At 47.3% G+C, this 21,076-nt stretch overlaps 1 protein-coding gene across 1 annotated transcript in view; it reads right to left on the reverse strand.

Annotated features, from left to right (window-relative positions):
• Positions 1–18,949, reverse strand: part of LOC141975025 (alpha-2-macroglobulin-like protein 1) — a 37,325-nt gene extending 18,376 nt beyond the window's left edge. Inside the window, exons 1-18 of the mRNA XM_074935173.1 lie at positions 18,891–18,949; positions 18,072–18,255; positions 16,922–17,084; positions 15,796–15,848; positions 14,989–15,009; positions 14,293–14,452; positions 13,329–13,413; positions 12,201–12,315; positions 11,118–11,232; positions 10,504–10,613; positions 9,782–9,949; positions 9,075–9,305; positions 8,379–8,442; positions 7,796–7,941; positions 6,218–6,367; positions 5,436–5,552; positions 4,413–4,551; positions 244–367 (exon numbers count right to left, since the gene is read on the reverse strand). Coding sequence (XP_074791274.1) covers positions 244–367; positions 4,413–4,551; positions 5,436–5,552; positions 6,218–6,367; positions 7,796–7,941; positions 8,379–8,442; positions 9,075–9,305; positions 9,782–9,949; positions 10,504–10,613; positions 11,118–11,232; positions 12,201–12,315; positions 13,329–13,413; positions 14,293–14,452; positions 14,989–15,009; positions 15,796–15,848; positions 16,922–17,084; positions 18,072–18,255; positions 18,891–18,949 — 2,204 coding nt within the window. The remainder of the gene's footprint in view (positions 1–243; positions 368–4,412; positions 4,552–5,435; positions 5,553–6,217; positions 6,368–7,795; positions 7,942–8,378; positions 8,443–9,074; positions 9,306–9,781; positions 9,950–10,503; positions 10,614–11,117; positions 11,233–12,200; positions 12,316–13,328; positions 13,414–14,292; positions 14,453–14,988; positions 15,010–15,795; positions 15,849–16,921; positions 17,085–18,071; positions 18,256–18,890) is intronic.
• Between the last annotated feature and the right edge of the window lie 2,127 nt (positions 18,950–21,076).

A 21,076-nucleotide genomic window follows, 5' to 3' on the forward strand; every position in this document is an offset into this window, starting at 1 on the left:
GAATGGATTCAAGCTCTTATGATCATGGACATCTAACAAAAGAAAACTGACTGAAATTTCAGCCACCAAACCCTATTTCTGTCAGTCTGGTAGTTAAAGGACCTACAGTATATTCATCTGAACATTTTCTTAGGTGTGCGACTCAGCAATTTCCCGCACTTTTGTAAAACACTAAAATCCGACTGGATCTTTGGTTATCCAGGATCATGCTAACATGATCAAATTTGGCACTGCTCTACTTACCCAACCGAAAACAAATCCCACATCCAGGTTTCTGGGAAATACTTGCGAACTTTCTCCTCAACTGGAGGTGCAAGTGGAGAACTGGTGGTCCTAGGTGCTGCTGTTGTGAGACTCACAAGGAATGCTAGAGGTTACAAAAGAGAGGTTACTTACTCTGTGTAGTAACTAGTTCTTTGATAGGTGCGGCCTTAGGACTCAACTTTGGGCTGTGCGTTCACCTCATGTTCCTTCAACTGGAGATTTTCGTTAGCAGTGTTTGTTCACTACTTCGTGCCCCATACCAAGGCTATATAGAGCTGCGCAGGTGAACCATCCTCACTTCCTTCTCTACCAAAAAGTCTCAAAGAGGAAACTCCAAAGCAGAGGGGCAGGAGGGCAGGTTTTGGAGCACCCACAGGGACACATGTTTCAAAGAACTACATTTATTGCACAGGGTGAGTCATCTCTCCTCTTTCTTGGAGTAGTGCCTCAATCAGTGCTCCCCTTCAGGTGACTCCTGAGTTGTATCCCCACAGGGAGAAGGAAGCCACAGAAAGAAGCCCAGAACTGAAGAGAGAACCGCTTTTCCATCTGCAGCATCGGATCTAGAGACAAGTAATTTAACTTGTTCTTTCCCTATTTTAGCCTCAGATCTTACCTCATTTTCACTGGTGATCACTGTGTTAGATGTCCAATTTCTACTCACCTTTCTGGTGAAAACTGAAACAAAAAAGGCATTTAGCACTTCCACCACCCCCACATTTTCTGTTGTTATTTTTCCCCCCTCGTTGAGTAACGGGTCTACCCTGTCCTTGGTCTTTTTCTTGCTTCTAATGTATTTGTAGAGTGTTTTCTTGTTACCCTTTATGTCTCTAGCTAGTTTAATCTCATTTTATGCTTTGGCTTTTATTTTGTCCCCACATGCTTGTGTTGTTTTTTATATTCATCCTTCATAATTTGATGTAGTTTCCACTTTTTGTAGGACTCTTTTTTGAGCTTCAGATCATTGAAGATCTCCTGGTTAAGCCAGCGTGGTCTCTTGCCTTACTTTCTATCTATCCTACACAGTGGGATAGTTTACTCTTGTGCTCTAATAATGACTCTTTGAAAAACTGCCAACCGTCTCAAACTGTTTTCCCCTTAGACTTGCTTACCATGGGTCTTACCTACCAACTCCCTGAGTTTCCTAAGTCTGCTCTCTCAAAATACGTTATCTATTCTGCTGTTTTCCCTCCTAGCATTCCTTAGAACCATGAATTCTACCATTTCTTGATCACTTTTACCTAAGCTGCCTTCCACTTTCAAATTCTCAACCAGTTCCTCCCTACTTCTCAGAATCAAATCTAGAACAGCCTCTTCCCTAGTTGCTTTCTCCACCTCTGAAATAAAAAAATTGTCTCTAATACATTCCAAGAACTTGTTGGATAATTTATGCCCTGCTATATTGTTTTCCCAACAGATATCTTGGTAGTTGAAGTCCCCCATCACCACCAAGTCCTGTGCTTTGGATGATTTTGTTAGTTGTTTAAAAAAACCTTCATCCACATCTTCTTCCTGGTTAGAGGTCTATAGTTGACTCCTATTATGACATCACCCTTCTTTTTTACACTTTTATCCTTACCCAGAGACTTTCAACAAGTTTGTCTCTTATTGGAGACAAGCCACTCCTATGGTGGCTTGAAACTGTTTCCTTTGGTCTGAGGGAAAGTGCTGAAGTAAAGATATTAATTTTGTATAGTTCATGTAATTATATTTCACCATGAGTGCCTGGTAATTCACAATACGGAATTTTAGGGTTGCAGATAAATAGGAATTTCTCCCTAAAAGGTCCAAAGCACTTCTGGTCTTTGTCAAACGCGGCTGACTTATTATGATATTTATCCTGCTCATTCACTGCATCCACCACCAGAGAATTAGGAGGGCAGTGGGAGAATAGGAATTCAGAGCCCTTATTGAGCACATAATATTTTTTATCATCCCTTTGCATGTTGGTGGTATGGTCACTTGAGTATGCCAAATCATTTTTGTAGGATTGAGAAGGGCTTCATTGACAGGGCTGTCAACTCTGGTTGGAGTTGCTGAACAAAGAATGTTGAGCAACTTGTGCTGCAATTCTTTGACCTCCTTGAGAGATATCTGTAGGGAGCCTGACACCCTTTTTATGAAGTTCTGGAATTGCAAAAAATTATCAGCCATTGACGGAGGAGGAGACATTACCACCTCATCAAGTGAAGAAGATGAGATGGTAGTTTGGGGGATAGCCTCTTTGTCTGCCCTAGCCTCCTGTTCCTCAAATGTCTCCTTCTGTTGAGATATGTTCTGGGGAGGGGAAGATGGTATCTCCCTATCATCTGGTGGGTGGGGCTCAGGGTCCTGGAGAATTGTTGGCAGTAAGCACCCCAGGGATCCCAATATGGCCACAGAGGCCTATGCAGGAGAGGGGGTGGAATCCAAGGTTGTTCCCAACAGCCACGCTGTCTTCCCCAAAATTCATCTCTCTGTGTCTCTTCAGGTATCAGAGAAGGGGTTCTCATGTGGATAAGTAGGAGAGCCCTGGACTGATATCAAAGATACTGAAGGGAGGTCCCCATCATCATCTTCTTTATCCAGTGGAGGACTTCCCACGGAAAAGCGTGGTGAGTCAGATAGTACTGAGGATGTATGTGGGTTCAGAGACCACAGAAGTCTCAGTACTGAGAGGCACTCAGTGCCCATAAGCTCTGTAGACTCCAGTTCATCTGCCATAGATAAGTCCTTTGAGTACCTAAATTCTTGCAGTACTGAATGGTGTGGCAGTACCAATGCAGCGCTCTGACTGTCTCTAGCTCTAGACAGTACCAAGGATTTTGTGCACTCCAAGGTGGGCACCAACAGAGGCTGAGCTTTGTGAGGTACCGATGAACCCATCAGGGTAAAGCTATGTCCGATGGTACCATTCTTCTTTGTATGGAATACCTGTCTTCTCCGGATGGTACCAAAGCTCTCTTGGAGCCATGTTTGCTCTCAGATAAGCTATAGGGTTTCCTGGCCCTGCGAGTACAGGAGGAACTCTTCGCTTCTACGGTATTGGGTTGCGACATCAAACTTCTGATGTAGTCGAGCTACTGGGAGAGTGAGGTCTTTTGGAAGCAGACTCATCAAGAAGGGAGTCAGAGCTCATTTTTCTGGGACTTCTAGAGGTCTCTAGAGATATTTCCTTCCTAGGAGAGTGTTGAGCCAATGCTGAAGACGTGCTAGATCTGCCTGGAGAATGTTGTACAGTGGGGTTCTCCTGACTGGGCTCTGAAGTGGGGCAGAGGGAACGCTTCATCACAAGAACCTGCAACTTGATTTGCTGTTTTTTTCTTGCCCTGGATTTGAGGGCTAAACAGGTGTTATAGTTCTGTGGTACGTGCGACTCTTCAAGGCAGCAGATGCACTTCGAGGAGCCATCACAAACTGGGATGGTCTCCCAACAAGTGGGGCAGCATTTAAACCCCCATAAACCAGGCATGCCCTAGTGAGGAAGGCAAGCCTCCCGTAAGAGAGGGGAGAGGAGAAACAATCCTCAAAATAACAAGCTAAGCTAAACTTGCTAACTAATAAACTAGACTAAACTAAAAACTAGGTACAACATCTAGCCAAGTCATGCTCCGGGTGGACACACTAAAGCTCCATCTCAGGCCGAGGCGGTTGAGAAGGAACTGAGGGCAGTTTGCCTGCTCAGCACTATATAGCTTCAGGGCAGGGCACGAGGTAATAATGAAAGGTGCCTGCACGGATCAAACAGACCCCGTTATCAAAATCTCTGATTGAAGGCGCGTGGGGCACACACATACCTGAAGTGGAGCAGCCATAGGGACACTATTTAAGAAAGATTCAATTACTATAGGAACCTCAGAACCATATTCAGAGTAGATGAGTCTTCTATTTGGCTCAGAGACACAAAGTGTGGATGTCAGCTAATCAGATGACAGACATGTCTTAAACAACAGTCAGTTCACTGACATTTCAGGGGGATCAACCCCTCAGTCAGACAGCCCAGAAAGCAAGTTCAGGGGAAAGCAACATTTTGTCTCTCTGTTTTCCTCTATCACTTGCAATCACAGCATGGATTGCTTACCTTGAACTCTGTGCTGGTTTCAGCTATAAGACTGAGCCCTCCAGGGAGAAGTAAGAGGAGGCAGAAAGAATAGCTAGCAAGCACTCACTTGTGAGAAATGTAGGTCTGATTAGCACGGAGACCGTGCTCTCCAACTCAGTCACCACTGTTGTTGTCATAGCCACAGTAGTTGTGCACTCTCTCGGCTTCTTGATATAGGTGTTGGACATGATTTTCAAGCCCATTTCCTGAAGAAAGAAAGAAAGAAAGAAAAAGAAAGAAAAAGAAAGAAAGAAAGAAAAAGAAAGAAAAAGAAAGAAAGAAAGAAAGAGAAAGAAAAAGAAAGAAAGAAAGAAAAAGAAAGAAAAAGAAAGAAAGAGAAAGAAAGAAAGAAAGAAAGAAAGAAAGAAAGAAAGAAAGAAAGAAAGAAAAAGAAAGAAAGAAAGAAAATGCTGAGAATTTAGATATCAGAAACCCATCCTTCCCTTTCCCTCTATCAGCTGCCCTTTGTCCCTCAGGCTGCTCATCTCCCTTATAAAGCAAGGACCCAGTTTTCCCTCTGCTATATGATATGAATCTCTCACTTTGATTCAAGTGGGAATTACTCATATCCCACAGCAGTGAGACAATGAAGCCTCTTGAGTTGATTTATCAGTCCTGACTCACTCAGTGCAAGTTTATTTTTCTTCAAAATCTATAGGGCCTATGTGGAAACAGCAGTGTTCCTATTGGACATCTTTCCCATATACATCTCTTATAAGTGGGTTCCTCAATGCACAACAAGACTGTTTCCTGTTGACCACTAATGTCAGATGCCCTCAGCAAACTGCCCAGTGAGGCATCAGTGCTGAATTGGCCATCTAATTTTAGGCATTCTAAACCACTAACCCATAGAGAATGAAGACCTTAAGTAAAACTCTTTCCTACTGACTGATTATGTTTGGAGCCCTGAACCATCCCAACAATGGGATATCAATGTACAATAACTAAATTTCCTATTGGTCACTAATATCAGGTGACTCATCCAGCTAATCAACGGAATATCAATGATTACGAGAGCTGTTTCCTAATAACCTATAATGTCAGAGACCCTGCTCCACCTAGCCAATGAGGAAGAATCAAAGATCATTACTCTGAACACCATAAACACGTCAGGCTGGGGAGGTTCTTGAGACCAGCATAAGAAGTCATCTTCAGACACTTGGTAAGGGTATCCACCACGAAAAATATGGGGGAACAGCCCATAGATCTGGGAAAATCAAGAAAGAGAAAAAAATACCAGTCAGTGGAAAGATGAACCAACATACACCTTTCCTAACACACCAGAGATCTGTCTGAATGGTTGTTCCATGCTATCAAGTATGGAAAGCTTAGACCCAACCTATGAGATAGACTCTCCAAACAGGCTCAGTCACGCTTCTCCATTTCTCCTATTTTCTTCTTGGAGAGGCAACATGGTCTGGTGTACTGAGCATGAGGCTGGGAGACAGGAACTAATCCTGGATTTAGTAATGTGCACTGTGTGCAGACCAATGAATTATGAAGTTTGTTTACCAAAGAATGCTGCTACATGGCTGGCGATCATGTAATCGTCAAAAGCATCGGTGGCTTATTAAGATCAACAACTGAATATCCAGACAGACCACCTTAAGGGCCTAGCAAAAAATGGATCCCGGTGGCCTTCCATCTGTCCCTTTGGGATTGATGATGACTCTGTGACCTTGAGAAAGTCACTTCCCCTGCCTGTGCTGCACATTCCCCGTCTGCACAGCAGGGATAATGCTACTATCTCCCTTCATGGAGCACTCTGAGTGCCTTGGAAGGACAGCACTGTATAGATGCAATGTAGTCGTCTTATTCTCTCTCGCTCGCTTGCTCTTCCTTTCACACAGACAGACTGACAGAGTAATTTACCATGGAGTTGCTCAGTTCTCTCTCTGGCCTCATCAGTAGGACACTCCGATCCACGGCTCGGACAGCGCACAGGGATCTGGGAGCTGCCTGCAGCCGGAGACTGACCTCAGATCCAGGGAGGGCCTCATCCTCTGAGAACCCTATCTTCACCTTGAAGGGCACAAGGGGAAAGAACATGAGAGGGGAGGGGAGAAAGGCAGAGAGAGAGAGTCCCCTCTGCTGATCAGCCTGCAAAGTCACTAGAGCACAGAGGAGCCCCACATAATCCAGGTGAAGGTAGTCCCCTAGGATTCACCTCAGGAAAGCCAGTTGCTTCAGGAGAGAATGAAGCAGCTATGGGAGCAGATGACCCATGAGATGGGACTCTGAAGGGAAGGACAACTGAGGAGTAAGGACAATTGGAGAGTAGGGGAAACATGCAACTAGAGACACCTAAAGAGCAGAACACAGCAGCACAGTCTTCTGAGAGAACATCAATCCAGTGCTCTTCTCAACACACAATCTCATCTCTAAATACCAGGTCAGATTCAAAGGACTCAGTCCTTCTCTTCAAACCCTCCATGAGACTATCCCAGGTTTCCTAAAGCAGTGGCTCTCAACCTTTCCAGACTACTGTACCCCTTTCAGGAGTCTGATTTGTCTTGCGTACCCCTAAGTTTCACCTCATTTAAAAACTACTTGCTTACAAAATCAGACATAAAAATACGGAAGTGTCACAGCACGCTAATACTGAAAAAATGCTTACTTTCTAATTTTTATCATATAATTATAAATTAAATCAATTGGAATATAAATATTGTACTTACATTTCAGTGTATAGTACATAGAGCAGTATAAACTAGTCATTGTCTGTATGAAATTTTAGTTTGTACTGACTTCGCTAGTGCTTTTCATAGATTCATAGATATTTAGGTCAGAAGGGACCATTATGATCATCTAGTCTGACCTCCTGCACAACACAGGCCACAGAATTTCAACCACCCACTCCTGCAAAAAACCTCTCACCTATGTCTGAGCTATTGAAGTCCTCAAATCGTGGTTTAAAGACTTCAAGACAGACTTTTCATGTAGCCTGTTGTAAAACTAGGCAAATATCTAGATGAGTTGATGTAACCCCTGGAAGACCTCTGCATGCCCCTGGTGGGTACATGTACCCCTGGTTGAGAATCACTGTCCTAAAGCACTTGCTCACCTTGCCTGATCATAGTTCCCCATGACAGCTAGGCTCCTGTGGAATAATGGAGCTGTCAGTCCTCAGGAGTGAGACTTGTGTGTGCAGGACACAGGGCTCTCTCAACTTGTGGTTGAGGAACTTGATTCCAGAAGTCACTAGAATGTTCATAGATCTCAGACCTTTCCGAGCAGAGGGTAAAACCCTCTTCTTCAGCTACCCTTCCCCTAAGTGCCTCACCCAAAACCATACATTGAAATACAGGTCCCTATATTCCCAGTGAATCATTACCCCAGCCACTCAGTTACACCCAGCCACCCATATTTATCTACTCCTCACAACCTTGTTGCATTCCTTCCCCAGATGTACACACCCATGAACCCAGAGCTCTCAGCCATGAGTCCTACCTCATTTTTGAAGCACATGGAGACCCTGAAGGGGGCACTATCAGCTATGATTCCTCCAGTGGGGAAGATGACATAAACTACAATGGTAGGAGCTGGGGCGTAGTCGGAGGTGAAGACCAGAGGGATGAAGAAAGTGCCCGTCATCACTGGATGGGGGAGGAGGGGTTGGAGAGAAAGAAAGAGGAAAAGAAGGGTATGTTTCCACTACCAAATGTACCAAGATCTTCCCTTTTTGCCATCACTCTTCTTCTGCCATTTTGCTCCCTTTCTCCCTGCCTTTGTCGCATGGAATCGGGTCACTCAGAACCAAGGAGATTTCCAGAGAAGCCCATGAAACAATCAGTGTCCTCATGGACTCCTCAAGCTCTGACCTGCCATTATAGATCAGCCAGAGGATCTCCCTGTCTCTAACCATCACCTGAGGGGGCTGAGAGCTTCAGCTCGTTGGATGTTAGCAGATGTCAGCCTTGCAAGGAGTGAGATTCCTAAAGTTACCCTACATGGCTTACATCATGGAGCAGAGCTTGTGGGGACACAGCACAGCACAGAATGATCACTGTGTAGAAGAGTTGCCTGCACTTACTCTTTGATGACCCAACCAAGAAAGTCTTCTGACCTGAAAGGACAATCCCCACTTTCCCAATGACCTAAGGGAGAAGAGAGAAAGAGGCATAAAAGAGAAGGGCTAGGAAATGCCAGAAATACGGTCAATAACTTGACATCATTACGCAGACCAGACTCTCCATGGATGGCAACTTAGGGAGAATGAGACATAGAGCCTTTCACCCTCCATGGGACCAGCTACAATTGAGCCACTGGGTGCAGAGGGCTTAGGGGGATAAAGAGACTGGGATATGAAAACTTTTACCTGTCAGGCACCAGTTCTGATCTAGTCCAGGGTCAGTAGTGAGTGAAAGTCCTGCCCATTTGACAGCTGATCAATGGACTTCATTATTGAAATTATTTAAGTGGCCCTGTTCCTAATGGCACAGTTGCCACATTGAATAGAGGAAAACAATAAATAAATGGCCACTATACTGGACATCTTAGTTTAGAGACCAAGGACTGTTTGGGCCATGGATGTTGAACTTCCCTCTCCCCTCCGTAAAGGTGGTTTCTCAAATGCAGAGCTGAGGAACACTAGCAGGGAGGCAGAGTGTGTGTGTGTGTGCGCACACATTCTCTGTTCTGTGCAACCAGGGCTTGAGTCTCTCGAGGTTTCTGATCCAGCATTTTTAACCCATCACCATCACCCCCTTACATTTCCCTAGCGACTCACATAATAGGAAAAATCCACACTCTTGGGACCATAACTCAAGTCTTTCTGGTAAATTCTGAAGTCCACCTGCACCCTCTCATTTTTGCCACAGGGCAGTGTTCCTGGCACACGTATGATCCTGAGGAAGCTCTTGGTGGTTGTGTACAATGGCTGTATGAAGTGGTAGGCATTCTGGTAATACACATTGACTGTCCCTGGCACATATACTGGGTCCTGAAGCAGGAATCTCCCCTGTTAGAAAATAAACAGTGAACTCTCTGGGTGAGTACATCAGATGAGAGAGATTCTGGAACTAGGGGGGTCAAGATCCTAGACATGACTTAGAGATCCTAGGCCAAATTCATCCCCGGTGTAAATCCACTGGATTGAAAGGAGCTACACTACATACTAACTTGCTTGCACATACCTAGGCGGGTATGAGAAGCTCATGATTTGAACGGCAGCAGGTCATTGAGGAATGCCAGCAGTTATGTGAGGAGCCCAGGGCTAGCATAACTTGGATCCACAGTTTAGGAATAACGTACATGAAAGGAGCTGTTTGGTGGGAAGCCAAGAACTGGAATATCCAGAGGTGATGCAAGTCTGAAATACAGTTCTTCATTAGAACTGGTGGGGGTGGGGGGGAGATGCCTGCAGATGCCTGGTTCTGGAAAGTGGTATTAGTCCCTGACTTTCACAAATCATGAGATGGAGTCTTCCTCACTTACCTCCAAAGAGACCGAGACACCATTCCAAGCATTCGTGTTTAGCTCAAAGGAAGCTCTTCCAGAGTCATCTGTGATGTACGTCTTGTTAAACCGCAGCCTGGTGTAGCTTAGTATAAGGTAAACTGGTGTGTTATTCACTGCTTTGCCTTGGTGATCGACTATTTTAATCTGAGAGTCACATGGGGAAGAGAGGAACACAAAGCAGTTTCATCAACGTATGGAATCTCCAGCTCCATCTCACCCAACTCGCCGTCAGTATCTCCCCGGGCAGAGAGAACACCCCAGTCGCCATCAGCGTTACCAGCACTGCTCTTAAGAGTCATCGTCTCCTTTATTGCCATATGAAGAGGCAGCATGCAGACTCATTAGAGGGTTACTTGGGAGCCTGGCCTACAGAATTCTATACTTTCAAATGTTTGGGGTGTCCTTGAGGTCTAACTCTAAATCCCCTGGATTTTTAGTCCTTGGGGCTTTTTTTTTTTTTTTTTTTTTTTTTAGCAATTGACATTCTTGTACGGGGTTTGTATTTTTTACCGAGTCACTGATTTGTACCTCAGTTTTAACCGCACCTGAACCAAGTGTTTTGGCTGGGAATTACTCAGTCTCTATGGCATCCCAGAGCTTGTGCTGGGGACAAAGCAGGGCAAGGAGACACAGCTGAGGATACAGTTGGGAGCAAATTATTTCTGCTGTACTCTCTGGAGGGTTTAGCTAAGAGTTACCTTCCCTGTGTAGATCTCGCCAGTGTAGTAATAAGGATTAACCTCCTCAAACGTGGCCGTCCCAGCTGTCCTGGAGATGAAGAAGTTGCGGGAGGCATTGACCTGCACCTCTGAGTGAAAGGGACAGGAGAAGAGATGGGAGGGAGAGAGGCAGGGAACAAAGAACCATCCCATTGGGCAATTCAACTAGAGAGCAGGCCATTTGGTGAGACAAACATGTATTTGGCTGCACACACTTGATACCCCCAGGGAGATGGTGCTCACAGGACCCTGGCTATCTGGTCTCCCCTCCTAATTACAGATGTCTATAGGAGAACTGTCAGTGACCCACCATGAGACCAGACCAGACCACACCACCCCCATGGACCCACAGAGCAACATGCCTTATGTTATACCCATAACAGGTTAGCTCCGGTGCCTAACCAGTGAGCACTGGACCACAGAACCCCCTATGGGCTCAAAGAAGGGCCAGTTCCAGAACCTCCTGTGAGCCTGTATCTCAATGCTCCCAATGGACTAAGAACAGGGCTGACAGACTCTGATGTCCCAGATAATACTGGTGCATGTTTATTCAAGTGCCTTTCCTATACCCTCAGAGAGACTTCTGAGGTTACCTGTGCCATCCTCTACCAATGTGACCACTGCATCTATGTTGCTTTGGTAATCAGAGGAGATCTGGTTGAAGACAGAAAGATACACAGACGTGGAGAAGCAACCCATCTTATCAGTCTGAAAACAAGAGAGAGCAAGGTGATTGGTGCTGGGACAGCACAGCACTGCAGGAGGGACAGATGTCACGGAATGAGCTACCTCTCTGTCAGAACAGAACCCCTGCTCCTAGGGAGCTCAACCTGCTCTGTGCTGCAAGGCACTTGAAAGGAGTGTCCATGATGCAGCTGGAGAGTGCTTCCGAGCATGGGGAGACAGAGGTGCTAGCTCCACTCGAGTTAGTGCGCTAACCATAGCCGCATGGCTGCAGCCACACTGCTACTTTTAGGGACCTAGATCAGCAGAACTAGCATGTGTCAGTCTAGCCACACTGCGAAGCACCCCCCACCCCCATCCCGAGGCTGTGTAGATACGCTTCAACAGTCAATGAGGTAAGTCTCACTAAACACCATTGTATGCACATAGTGCTGAGCCTTTGGCTTCTGTCTGCACCACCACACAACACGACATGGTGTTAGCAGTGGGTGGATCTCAGCACCAAAGAGAGCAAGACAATGAGGGGGAGAGAGAGAGAGAGGTGGTCGGTTGGTGGTTTTGGGGAGGAAAGGGGCGTCAATGCTGAGGTTGTCATTTTTGTGGTGGAAAGGCCTCTCTGAAGAGGAGTCTACTCTGTTGCTCCTGTTAAAAGGCTTCTCGGGCTTTCTGACTTTAATATGTGTTACATTAAATCTGAAATGGTTCAGTGGGAAAAATCATATAAAACAGGCAAGGTTAAAAAAGAGACCAGGCAAGGGACGAACTACCAAATAAGGGACAACTGCCAAGATTATTAACAAGAACAATAGAGCCAATGGCAGCTGGTTATGGGGCCAGGGAACAAAAGCAGGTTTTAGACATGGGGTGAAATCAATTAAAATAACATGTCTTGCATTGTGTCTCCTTCCCCTTGGCCCACCTCGGCTGGCATTGCAGCTCCTGCTTCACAGGAGCGTCACCCTGTGGGGCTCAGCTCTTGTTAAGTGGCTCACCTGGTTGCTATAGTGTTGACAGAGAGGAGGTCGCTGGGTACTGTAGAAATACCACCAACTCTTCTGGCACAGGCTCACCTGGATCTTCCCCTGCACGCCTTTCCCATAGGTGTATCTATGTGAGAAAGTGCAGGAGGTGGGGGAACACATGGAAAGGGGTATTCACACACACACAAAGAAAACAGAGGAATCTGGGTGGGCGTGCTTTAGTGTACCTCCAGATCTGATTTATTTCATGGATATTCACAGTGTATGAAGTGTACCAAGGTAAATGCAGCTGTACAAGCAATGAGAACCATGATCTTGTCCAATCTCAGCCACTAAGCAGGGCTGGCCTGGTCAGTTCTTGGATGGAAGACCTCCAAGCCAAACCTAGGGGCTGCTGGTTTTGTTATGTCTTCTCCGACTCTTCCATCTGAGTCAATGCCCCAGCACCTTTCTCTTTATCTATCTGTGTAAGCTCTTACCCTGTACCCATCACTGTGGTATCTGAGCACATTGTGCTTAGGGAGCCTGTGCTGCAAGGAGTGAAGGGGTATAAGTGATGTTCAGCGGAGACGCGCTACCCTTTGAGTCTGTACTAACTCCAGTGCCCTGAGAGATAGTAGAGGCGTGATACTGCAGGCTCTGATGAGGCTGACTCAGTGAGGGGCTGCTCTTCTTTGTCAATATGTAATCCCCATGTCCTGGCCAAATTCCATCTGGAGCCATCCCATTCTGCCTCCCTAGAATTTCCCCTCCAGTATCATCTGGTGAAATTTTTCTTCCTTTCCCCTCTCATTGGCTTGTTCTGTAGTGTGACTAGCACAGAATATCTGCTGTGCTCCACCCCAGAAATGACTGTATTTCAGTGGTTGGGTGGTCTCTGCATATGCACTCGGTCAAGAGCTCTGAGATCCTTTAGGATGAAAGGAGCTAGAGCAATGGGAGACAATTAATAATTAGGGTGATTTTTCTAGCTATTTAAAGATGTCAAAGGGCTGCCAGGAATGAACTTGGCCTAATATAATGGAGACACAGTCACCCAGTTACATTCTCCCTTTGAGGTTCCCCTAATAGATGGGGGGGATTGCTCATCCCAGGCTGGAGTTTACTAGCAGCTCCCTCCCCCCCGATCAGCCACCTCACCTGCCACACACGCGGAGCAGGAAGGTTTTATCCAAAGCATAAATCTGAGTTGGCTCCTCAAAAACCACTTCAAATTTTGGCAGCACTGGAAGGAAAGAACCAGAGAGAATGGAGGGAAGTTACACTCTGGCGAGGAGCCGGCCATGAAGAGAATGAACATGGGCTGAACTGTGGTAGCATTGGGGGTCCCATTTTTTTCTTTTATGAAATGTAGGTATAGTTCCACTCCTGCCTAATTCTCCCTCTTGGTGTTGGATCTGTGGTTCTGTAGGGGCCCAAACAACAGTGAATTTGTCTGTTAATGTCCCTCACCTTATGACAGCTGTTTGTAATGAGTGGAGAGGGAAAGAGGCTGCCATAGCTATCAATGTGCTCCTGTTGCCCCTCTGTAGAGAAATCAGACAGAAAACACTGAGCTATGAACCCTTTCTCCAGCAGTTTTCGGAAGGGGAGTATACAAATTCAGCTTTGTCCTTAGAAATAACCAGTGCACTCACATGAGTTAGGAACGTATGTCCTATTGAAAGTCACCGTTCTCTTGTGTCACTTGGGCTCTTTTGAAAATCGACCCCTAACATCATTGGTACAGTCAGCTTTGGGGATCAGCCAGTTATGACAGAAAGCTCAGTGCTGCTATTGTCCTGTCATAGCCTCTGCAGTCTGTACCTAACCAGACTGGTGTGTACACAAAGCTCTCTTTGTCCACACTAAATGGGGGGTGGGGGTGGGGGTAGTTCAGATAATCATCTCCTTCCTTAGCAATATCCAGGGACATCTTCTCAGATCAGACCAGATTTGATTCCCTTCCTTGTCAGAGGTGACTACCTTCCCTCCTAGGAAGCACTCCCCCATCCATCCACAGGAGATTTCTCATACCAAGATGCCGTGCCTCTCCCCAGGTGGGATCTGTCTCCCGCAGATAAAATTCCCCCTGCCCTATAGCTGTCTTTCTCCCCAGGCGTACCGTACTCCTCCACGGAGAAGCTGCTGTGTGCTTTCTCGTTGGCCACGCTGATGATGTACATCCCCAGTGGGGGCTCAGCAGCTAACTGGAAATACAGATCTGCAATGCCTTCCTGTGGAGCCACATCCAGCCATTGGCCAATCCGGTTATTGTTAGGGTCCTGCACCCGCAGCAGAGAGGCATAATTAATTGCTCCAGCATCTAAATGATCCAGAATCCACAACATCCAGCTATTTCAAGGGTTCTAGATGATATTACCTAACAGGTTCTAAACTGGCCTTAGCTCTAGAACCCAAGTTCTAAAGCTTCTAAAATCATTTGTCTCTTGAGCTTCATATGGCCTAGATATTCTAGAAATCCTGAAGACTACATAGTTGTAGCTTCTAAGACCAGTGATGCTCTGATCTAGAGAAAAGATCTCTTAAAATTCTAAACTGTAATTATAAAGGTCCAAAGTGAATTCCCATTCATAGTGGTGTAAATCTCAAGTAACTCAGATTTGCACTGATGTAACAGAGCAGAACTTGGTTCAAAGTCTCTAGAATACAGAGGGAAGCCCTGAAGACATCTAATTTCTAGAACCATTAACTTCTAAAATTCAAAACATAGACCTGTGGCATCTACACAGTCAAGAATGTAAACAAATTATTGCAACCTGCACCAAAAAATACCATTTTTTGTGTGTGTGACACTCACCTGAAGAAACACCAACGGATACTGCGGAAAAAAGAGGCAGCAACATTAGAAGAGAGAAAAGCACTCTCATCAGTGTAAACAATGCATTAGAAACACAAAGCTTCTCAAGGAGAGCAGTTTGATCAATGACCTGGGAGCTCAGATCCCTGACAAACAATACTAATTGCATAAGGATCACCAGAGAAATGGTGGCACAGCCCATTACACTGAGGCCTGGCGAGAGGAAGAGTGTAAAAGCCAGGTTGGTAATCACCCCACATTTGCAAATAGATTATTCTCCAATAGTCCCCACCCAAGGGAAACCCCTTCCTGTCTGACACTAGCTCAGACTCTGCTATGGAATGGCCATCCCTTAGAAGAGTCCCAGGTAAGTTCTTGCCTGAGGGAGCCCTCACTACAAACAATCCAATCCCCACTCTACATCCAAGAGGAGGAAGTGGTGCACTCCTAACAAACCGGTTTTCCTGCGCCATCCCTAGAGTGGAGGCTGCACATGAACAGCAGAAGGAGCTGATAGACTCTCAATAAGGAATCGGCATTTACAAAATTTCTGTGTTGGGTGCCCATTTTGCTGACACGAGCAGGGCTCCATGCTCAGCAATTGGACACCATTCCCATCTGCCTTCAACACTGAGTTACCAGTTATTATTCTGGGTGTTACTCTTCTTCAGACACTTGACAAACAAAGCCCATGTATGTATTTTGGGAGCTAAAGAAGTGACAGAACTTGGACAAGGATGGGGGGAGACTAAGACAAAAGGGATCTGAAACAGGAGACTCCTTCACATCCTCTCATACGTGTCTCACCGTGTCATTGAGTGGAATGAAATCCTCATTCAGGGTCACGATTCTAAATTTCACTGAGAGGGGAAAAGAAAATGGAGACAATTTAGAAAATTGAGACCTATCAGCTATTTACCTCAGACCTGTCCTGCAGCCCCCCTGCTATTCCTGTCCTGGGCTCCCCACGCAGCTCTGCCAGTGCTCATCAATCCTGCCCTGCAGCCCCCGTGCTGTTCCAGTCCTTATTCACCTATGTCCCTACCTTGTACACACACAGGGTATACATTTGTGAGTAGTATTGATTATGTCACCAGCACACACACAAACATTCACATGTACATTCCCAGCACGTTCACCTACAGATACTTGATGTGTGGCCTCCTGGAGTTTCACACTCACCACAATGCTACACACTGTGGCCATTCAGAACGTCACAGCAGCAGCAGGGATATAACTCAGATCCTCCTGCTCCAAGAGCCAGGGCTTGGATCAGTCCACTTGAGCTAAAGGAGAATCTCCATTGACTGCTACCAGTATAGGGCCTATGACATACTGCTGAGCAGTTGCACTCCATCCAATAGAGGGCAATGAGGCTCACACATAAACTAGGCTGTACATAGGGCAGCTATGGTAGGGGAATCCATGGGTCGGGTAAAGTTGCTGTGACTGGTGGTGTAGTGGCACATTGGGAATAGGCTGAGGCTGGAAAAAGGCCTAGAGCACATTGTGCTCTGGTGTTCCTAGACTAGTGGAATGGCCCTTTGTGAGGGAATGCACCACTGTATTCACACCCTATGCACCATTGTAATAACCTTTGTACAAGATATGCCTTGGGAGGTATCATCTGAAAACTAACAACTTGTTTGTTGAGAGCTACAGAAGCGACACAGGACACAGTCCTGCTTTGGATTGCACTCTGGGCTTACTGGGGTGTTCAAGTCAGCAAGAGTTAAAACAACCTAGAGGCAATTTGAACTTATGCCAAAGGCTGAAATGGCCACCAGGTTAGAGGAAAGGGTGGAACAGTGTTGGAAAGCCACCCAAACCCCGCTTCCCAAGAGGATCTGCCCCAGCCTGTGTACAGGGGAAAGTTTATGTGAGTGGACACCCACACATATGGGCACTACCTGCTCCTAGCAGGAGCTCTCACCTGTCTGTCCTGGTTTGTAAATGGGCTTGTCTGTCTGAATGAAGGTGCCGCTGTTGGCTCTGCGGATCAGAACCTTCTTCTCCTCATGAATATCAATCCTGCGGCCAGTGATGAACAGTTTGATGCTGGCAACCTCCTCAGTGCTGTTAGCTGGAAGCACAACCTGGATAGGAAGAAAGAGGGTGAGCAGCCCCAGCTTAACTCCCTGGGGTCCCGGCCAGGAGCAGGGGAGGGGAAAGGAGAACAGCAGAACCCCCCCGCCCCCTCTCCCCACCCAGTGGCATGTACTGAAAAGTCTCAGCTCCTCAGATCCAGATTCAGCTAGGAACCACCAGGCATGGGCTTCATCCATTTCTTTTCTGGCCAGGAGACTGCAATAGCAGAGAAAAGGAGGCAAGTGATGCCTCTGAGCCCTGGCACATAGGGGTGAGGGTGGGCAAAGGCCCCGAGAAGACAAAGGTGGGAGAAGTTAGCAAGGAAGCACAGGGGAGAGAGAGGGCTGCAGTGTAATCAGCAGCCACTTCCATGAAGCTAGGTCTTTAGTGTGGTGCCAGCAGGCAGCCCAGGCCATGTCAGTCAGTGGGAGAACCAGAGAGACAGAGGGTCTGCCTGTGTCCAGCAGCCTCAATGAAGAAACCACAGTTAAATCCTAGCTCTTCTGTACTGGAAGGGTCACTACCTGGGCAAATCCCCCTCACTCTAGATCTCAGTGAAGTTTCTCTCCTCCTGGGAATCAGCTGTGACAATGCAGCTTATAAATAACATGCACACACATTCTCCTCTGACTGCTGTCAGTGGCCTGTGTGCGAACTGGACAGCTGGGTCTCAGTCCCCACATCACACAAAGCACCATCACCCTTGGCACGAACTGGCCTCCTCATTAGTTCTCTCAGGAAAGAGGCCAGGGACGGAATGGGAGCCTGGAGACAGACCTCTCCTGCTTCTGCTGCAGTGGGTCCTTCCAGGGCAAGTTGGAGGAACTGTAGTGGCCGTGGTGAGTGTGGGAAACGTATCCCCCTTGTATCTGATCTGGGGATAACTACAGGGTACAGCCACAAGGGGCTGCCAAACCAACACCTTTCCCTGTGCTAAGGTCTTTGAAGAGAGGGAAATGGAGGAGGAGTAAAAGCATTAGCAGAGGGAGTCTCACCTGGAACTTGCCACACTCAAAGGTCTTCTCCTTCGTGATCTCTTTTTGCAACAAGACATCCTGTCCCCCAGAGCGCTCCAGCAGCAGGGTCACATAGAGCTTCCCCACATTATAGTTGATATGCACACAGGCAGCCTGGGATGATGGGTAGTGGAGGTCTGCAGGGATCACCACCATGTAATGTCTGCAGCAGGGAGGAAATAGCACAGCAGTGAATTAGAGTGAGGACTCAGTGAGAGGAACGGGCACCCCTATACACACACCCCTAGACACACATGCTGCCCAGCAGCCCCAGGCAGGATAGTCCCTTTCAAGGCTGTGCTTTGACATAGGGTAAATGTCAAAAGCAATGGGGATCCCACAGTGGGGATTAGTTGACCCCTCACTCATAGGAAATGTCTCTTGCTGATTCAGGTTGGAGATATCTCCATGTTCGGATTTTTATCTTTACTCCTCTCTTCCTTTTCTTGGGCTCCCCTAAACAACTCCTCTCCCTCCTTGGAGTTTACACCCTCCAGATACCTGTAGCCTCCGATGGCTGCAGTCTAGCTGGCCCAATGATGTGCCCTAGTGTGACAAGGGCAGGATGCCAGACTCCATGGGCCAGTGGTCTGCTCTTGGAGTGCAGGAGGCAGGATGTGTGACCTGAAGGACGAATGATCTGATCTAGTCTGGAAAGTGGGATTCCAGACTCAATGGCCAGTTGGTCTGACCTGCTGTGGCAGGAGGCGGGGGAGCAGACTAGGTGGGAAAATGGTCCATCTGCTTAAGTCGTTCCCCTGATGACTGGGATTGAAATGGAGTTTTGGCATCACTCACAGTATGGGTGAAGTGGCCGTGAAGTGCAGCAAGCAGCTCAGGGCGATGGCTGTCCACATCCTCCCAGGAGACTCACAGTGTGTGGGGAGCAGGGGCTGAAATATTCCTCTTCCTCCAAGGTCTCTGAAACTGCTGCTGGGTAATTTCCTTTGGGGGCTGCCTGAGCAAAGTGATGGGAGGGGGCTTTGTCCCCCCCCCTTCTCTCCCTCGGTCTCCTTCCCGCGATTATACTCCTCAGCAGCAAGGGGGGTGTATCGTACAGAATATCCCTTAGCCAATGACAGCCTCCTGTATTCTGTCCACCAATCAGTACATGGTGTCCCCCTCCAAAGTCCCCGTACAGACATTCGACCAAACTGGCTTTTCCTGGATAAACAGCTTGAACGTTGCTGCTCAGTGACCCGGGCCTGGTCCTGATCACCTGTCACCTGTAATCCTTTGTTCTGGCTGGAAACGAATTGCCCATTGTATTGCCTCCTGGGACGGCTCCTCCTTGGAGCAAAGGCAGCAATTAAGCCATGCAATTCGGGCAGGGGGATCTGGATATGAGATATGGAGAGCCCTTCCCCTAGGCATTCTTGGGGTCCCTTTGGACTCAGAACTGTAGCAGCTGGAAGTTGTTCCCAGCGGACAGCTTGTCAGTGGGCTCTGTGAAATGATACAGCAAGTCTCAGTCCATATCCTAGTGTCCCAAAGGAGAGCCAGCATCACAAGCAGCTCTGCCTTGCTCCCTTGTTGACAGGCTCAGTAGAGAAGCCAGTGGTTGAGTGGGTCAAAAAGAACAAACAACCTTCTTAGCTGTAGGTCCCCACGTCAATAAAAAAGCATTGTAGCAAAGCAGTGCTTAGGTTGCCTTAAGCCTGCAGGGCCTGTGCAGCACCTGGAGTCCGCGCACAACAGCAGAGCCAGACATTTTGCCAGCATCGGTTGTGCCAATTGTTTGCAATGCCTGGGATGAAGGTCTGCGCTCAGGTCCAGCTGAATTGGTGTCATCTGAAATAGTTAGTACCCAGCTATGGTGGGAATTCATAAGGGTTACAGCTGTCCAGGGGCAGCTGATCCTCCAGACTCCGTCACGCAATGTAGTGCTTTGCAGTGGAAAAGTCCCTCGAAAGCTGCTTCTCACAGCACTGGGCACAATGGAATAGGTGCTCCAGGAGTCTGAGAACACCCTGGAGCAGCCAAAGCTGCCAGCACTACCGTGTGTGGGTGCACACAACCAGTTCTGTAAAATACTCCAGTGCTGTGCACAGTGCACTGAAACGTACGAGAATAAACGAGACCACCAAACTGTGCATGCCAGCAATGTCCTGGCATCCCAGCCATGTTTCCCTTGCCCAGATGCATCCAGGGTAGGTGATCCCTGCAGATCAGAGTGAGACACGTTGCTTGGCAGTGTGGGTGCTGGGTGGAGAAGTTTGTCTGTGCTGAACTTGTTCTAGGAATACACTGAGTGCTTTGGTCTCTAGTGGCTGTTGATCCACCAGCTGCTAAAATTCACTCATGAAAGTGAGAGAGAAAAAATTATGAAGAAAAGATGTTCAGGAAGCTAGACTCAGGCCTGGCCCTCTGTGGACTGCCCAGCAGAGACTCTGCCTCTGGGTCTACAGTGAAGTGGAGGGAACGCAACTGGACAAACAAAGCAGCAGGGACAGAGAGCTGCCTTGGGAACAGAGGCAATCCACTCTGTTCCCTGCATGTGTTTTAGGTGGCACGGACACCAGCACTGGCAGCTCTCATAGGTCGCTCCCAGCCTTTACATATTTGTTGGTGATAGACCAGTGCCCGGGCTTCCCACTGCAAAACTACCAGTGAAAAGAGATATTTACCAGCTGGACACCATGGTTCCCTGTGATCTTACTGCATCCACAACTGCCCATTTGTCCCTGAGCCACTTGCTCTTGCTCTGATGCCTACAGCTGTCTTACTGGGCTGTGGAGCTGGGGCCAGTTCCTGTTCATTAATACTACCACACATTTGGAGCTAGGTCTTTAAAACTCCCAAGGTCAGAGATGGCCAGTCCCTTGTTTTGGTTCAGACAGAAGCCAGCTGTAGTTTGAGAGTCAGGTCTGAACTCTGAACTTCCAGGTGTTTGGAATCGACCCAATGGTCGGTGGGCCAGTGGGGGATCTCTTGGGTTTGCAGAGTCAGAGGCTTGGAAAGCTCAGGCAAGAACCAGGCTTTTC

The sequence above is a fragment of the Natator depressus genome, chromosome 1, assembly GCF_965152275.1.
Source record: "Natator depressus isolate rNatDep1 chromosome 1, rNatDep2.hap1, whole genome shotgun sequence".
Taxonomy (NCBI): domain Eukaryota; kingdom Metazoa; phylum Chordata; order Testudines; family Cheloniidae; genus Natator; species Natator depressus.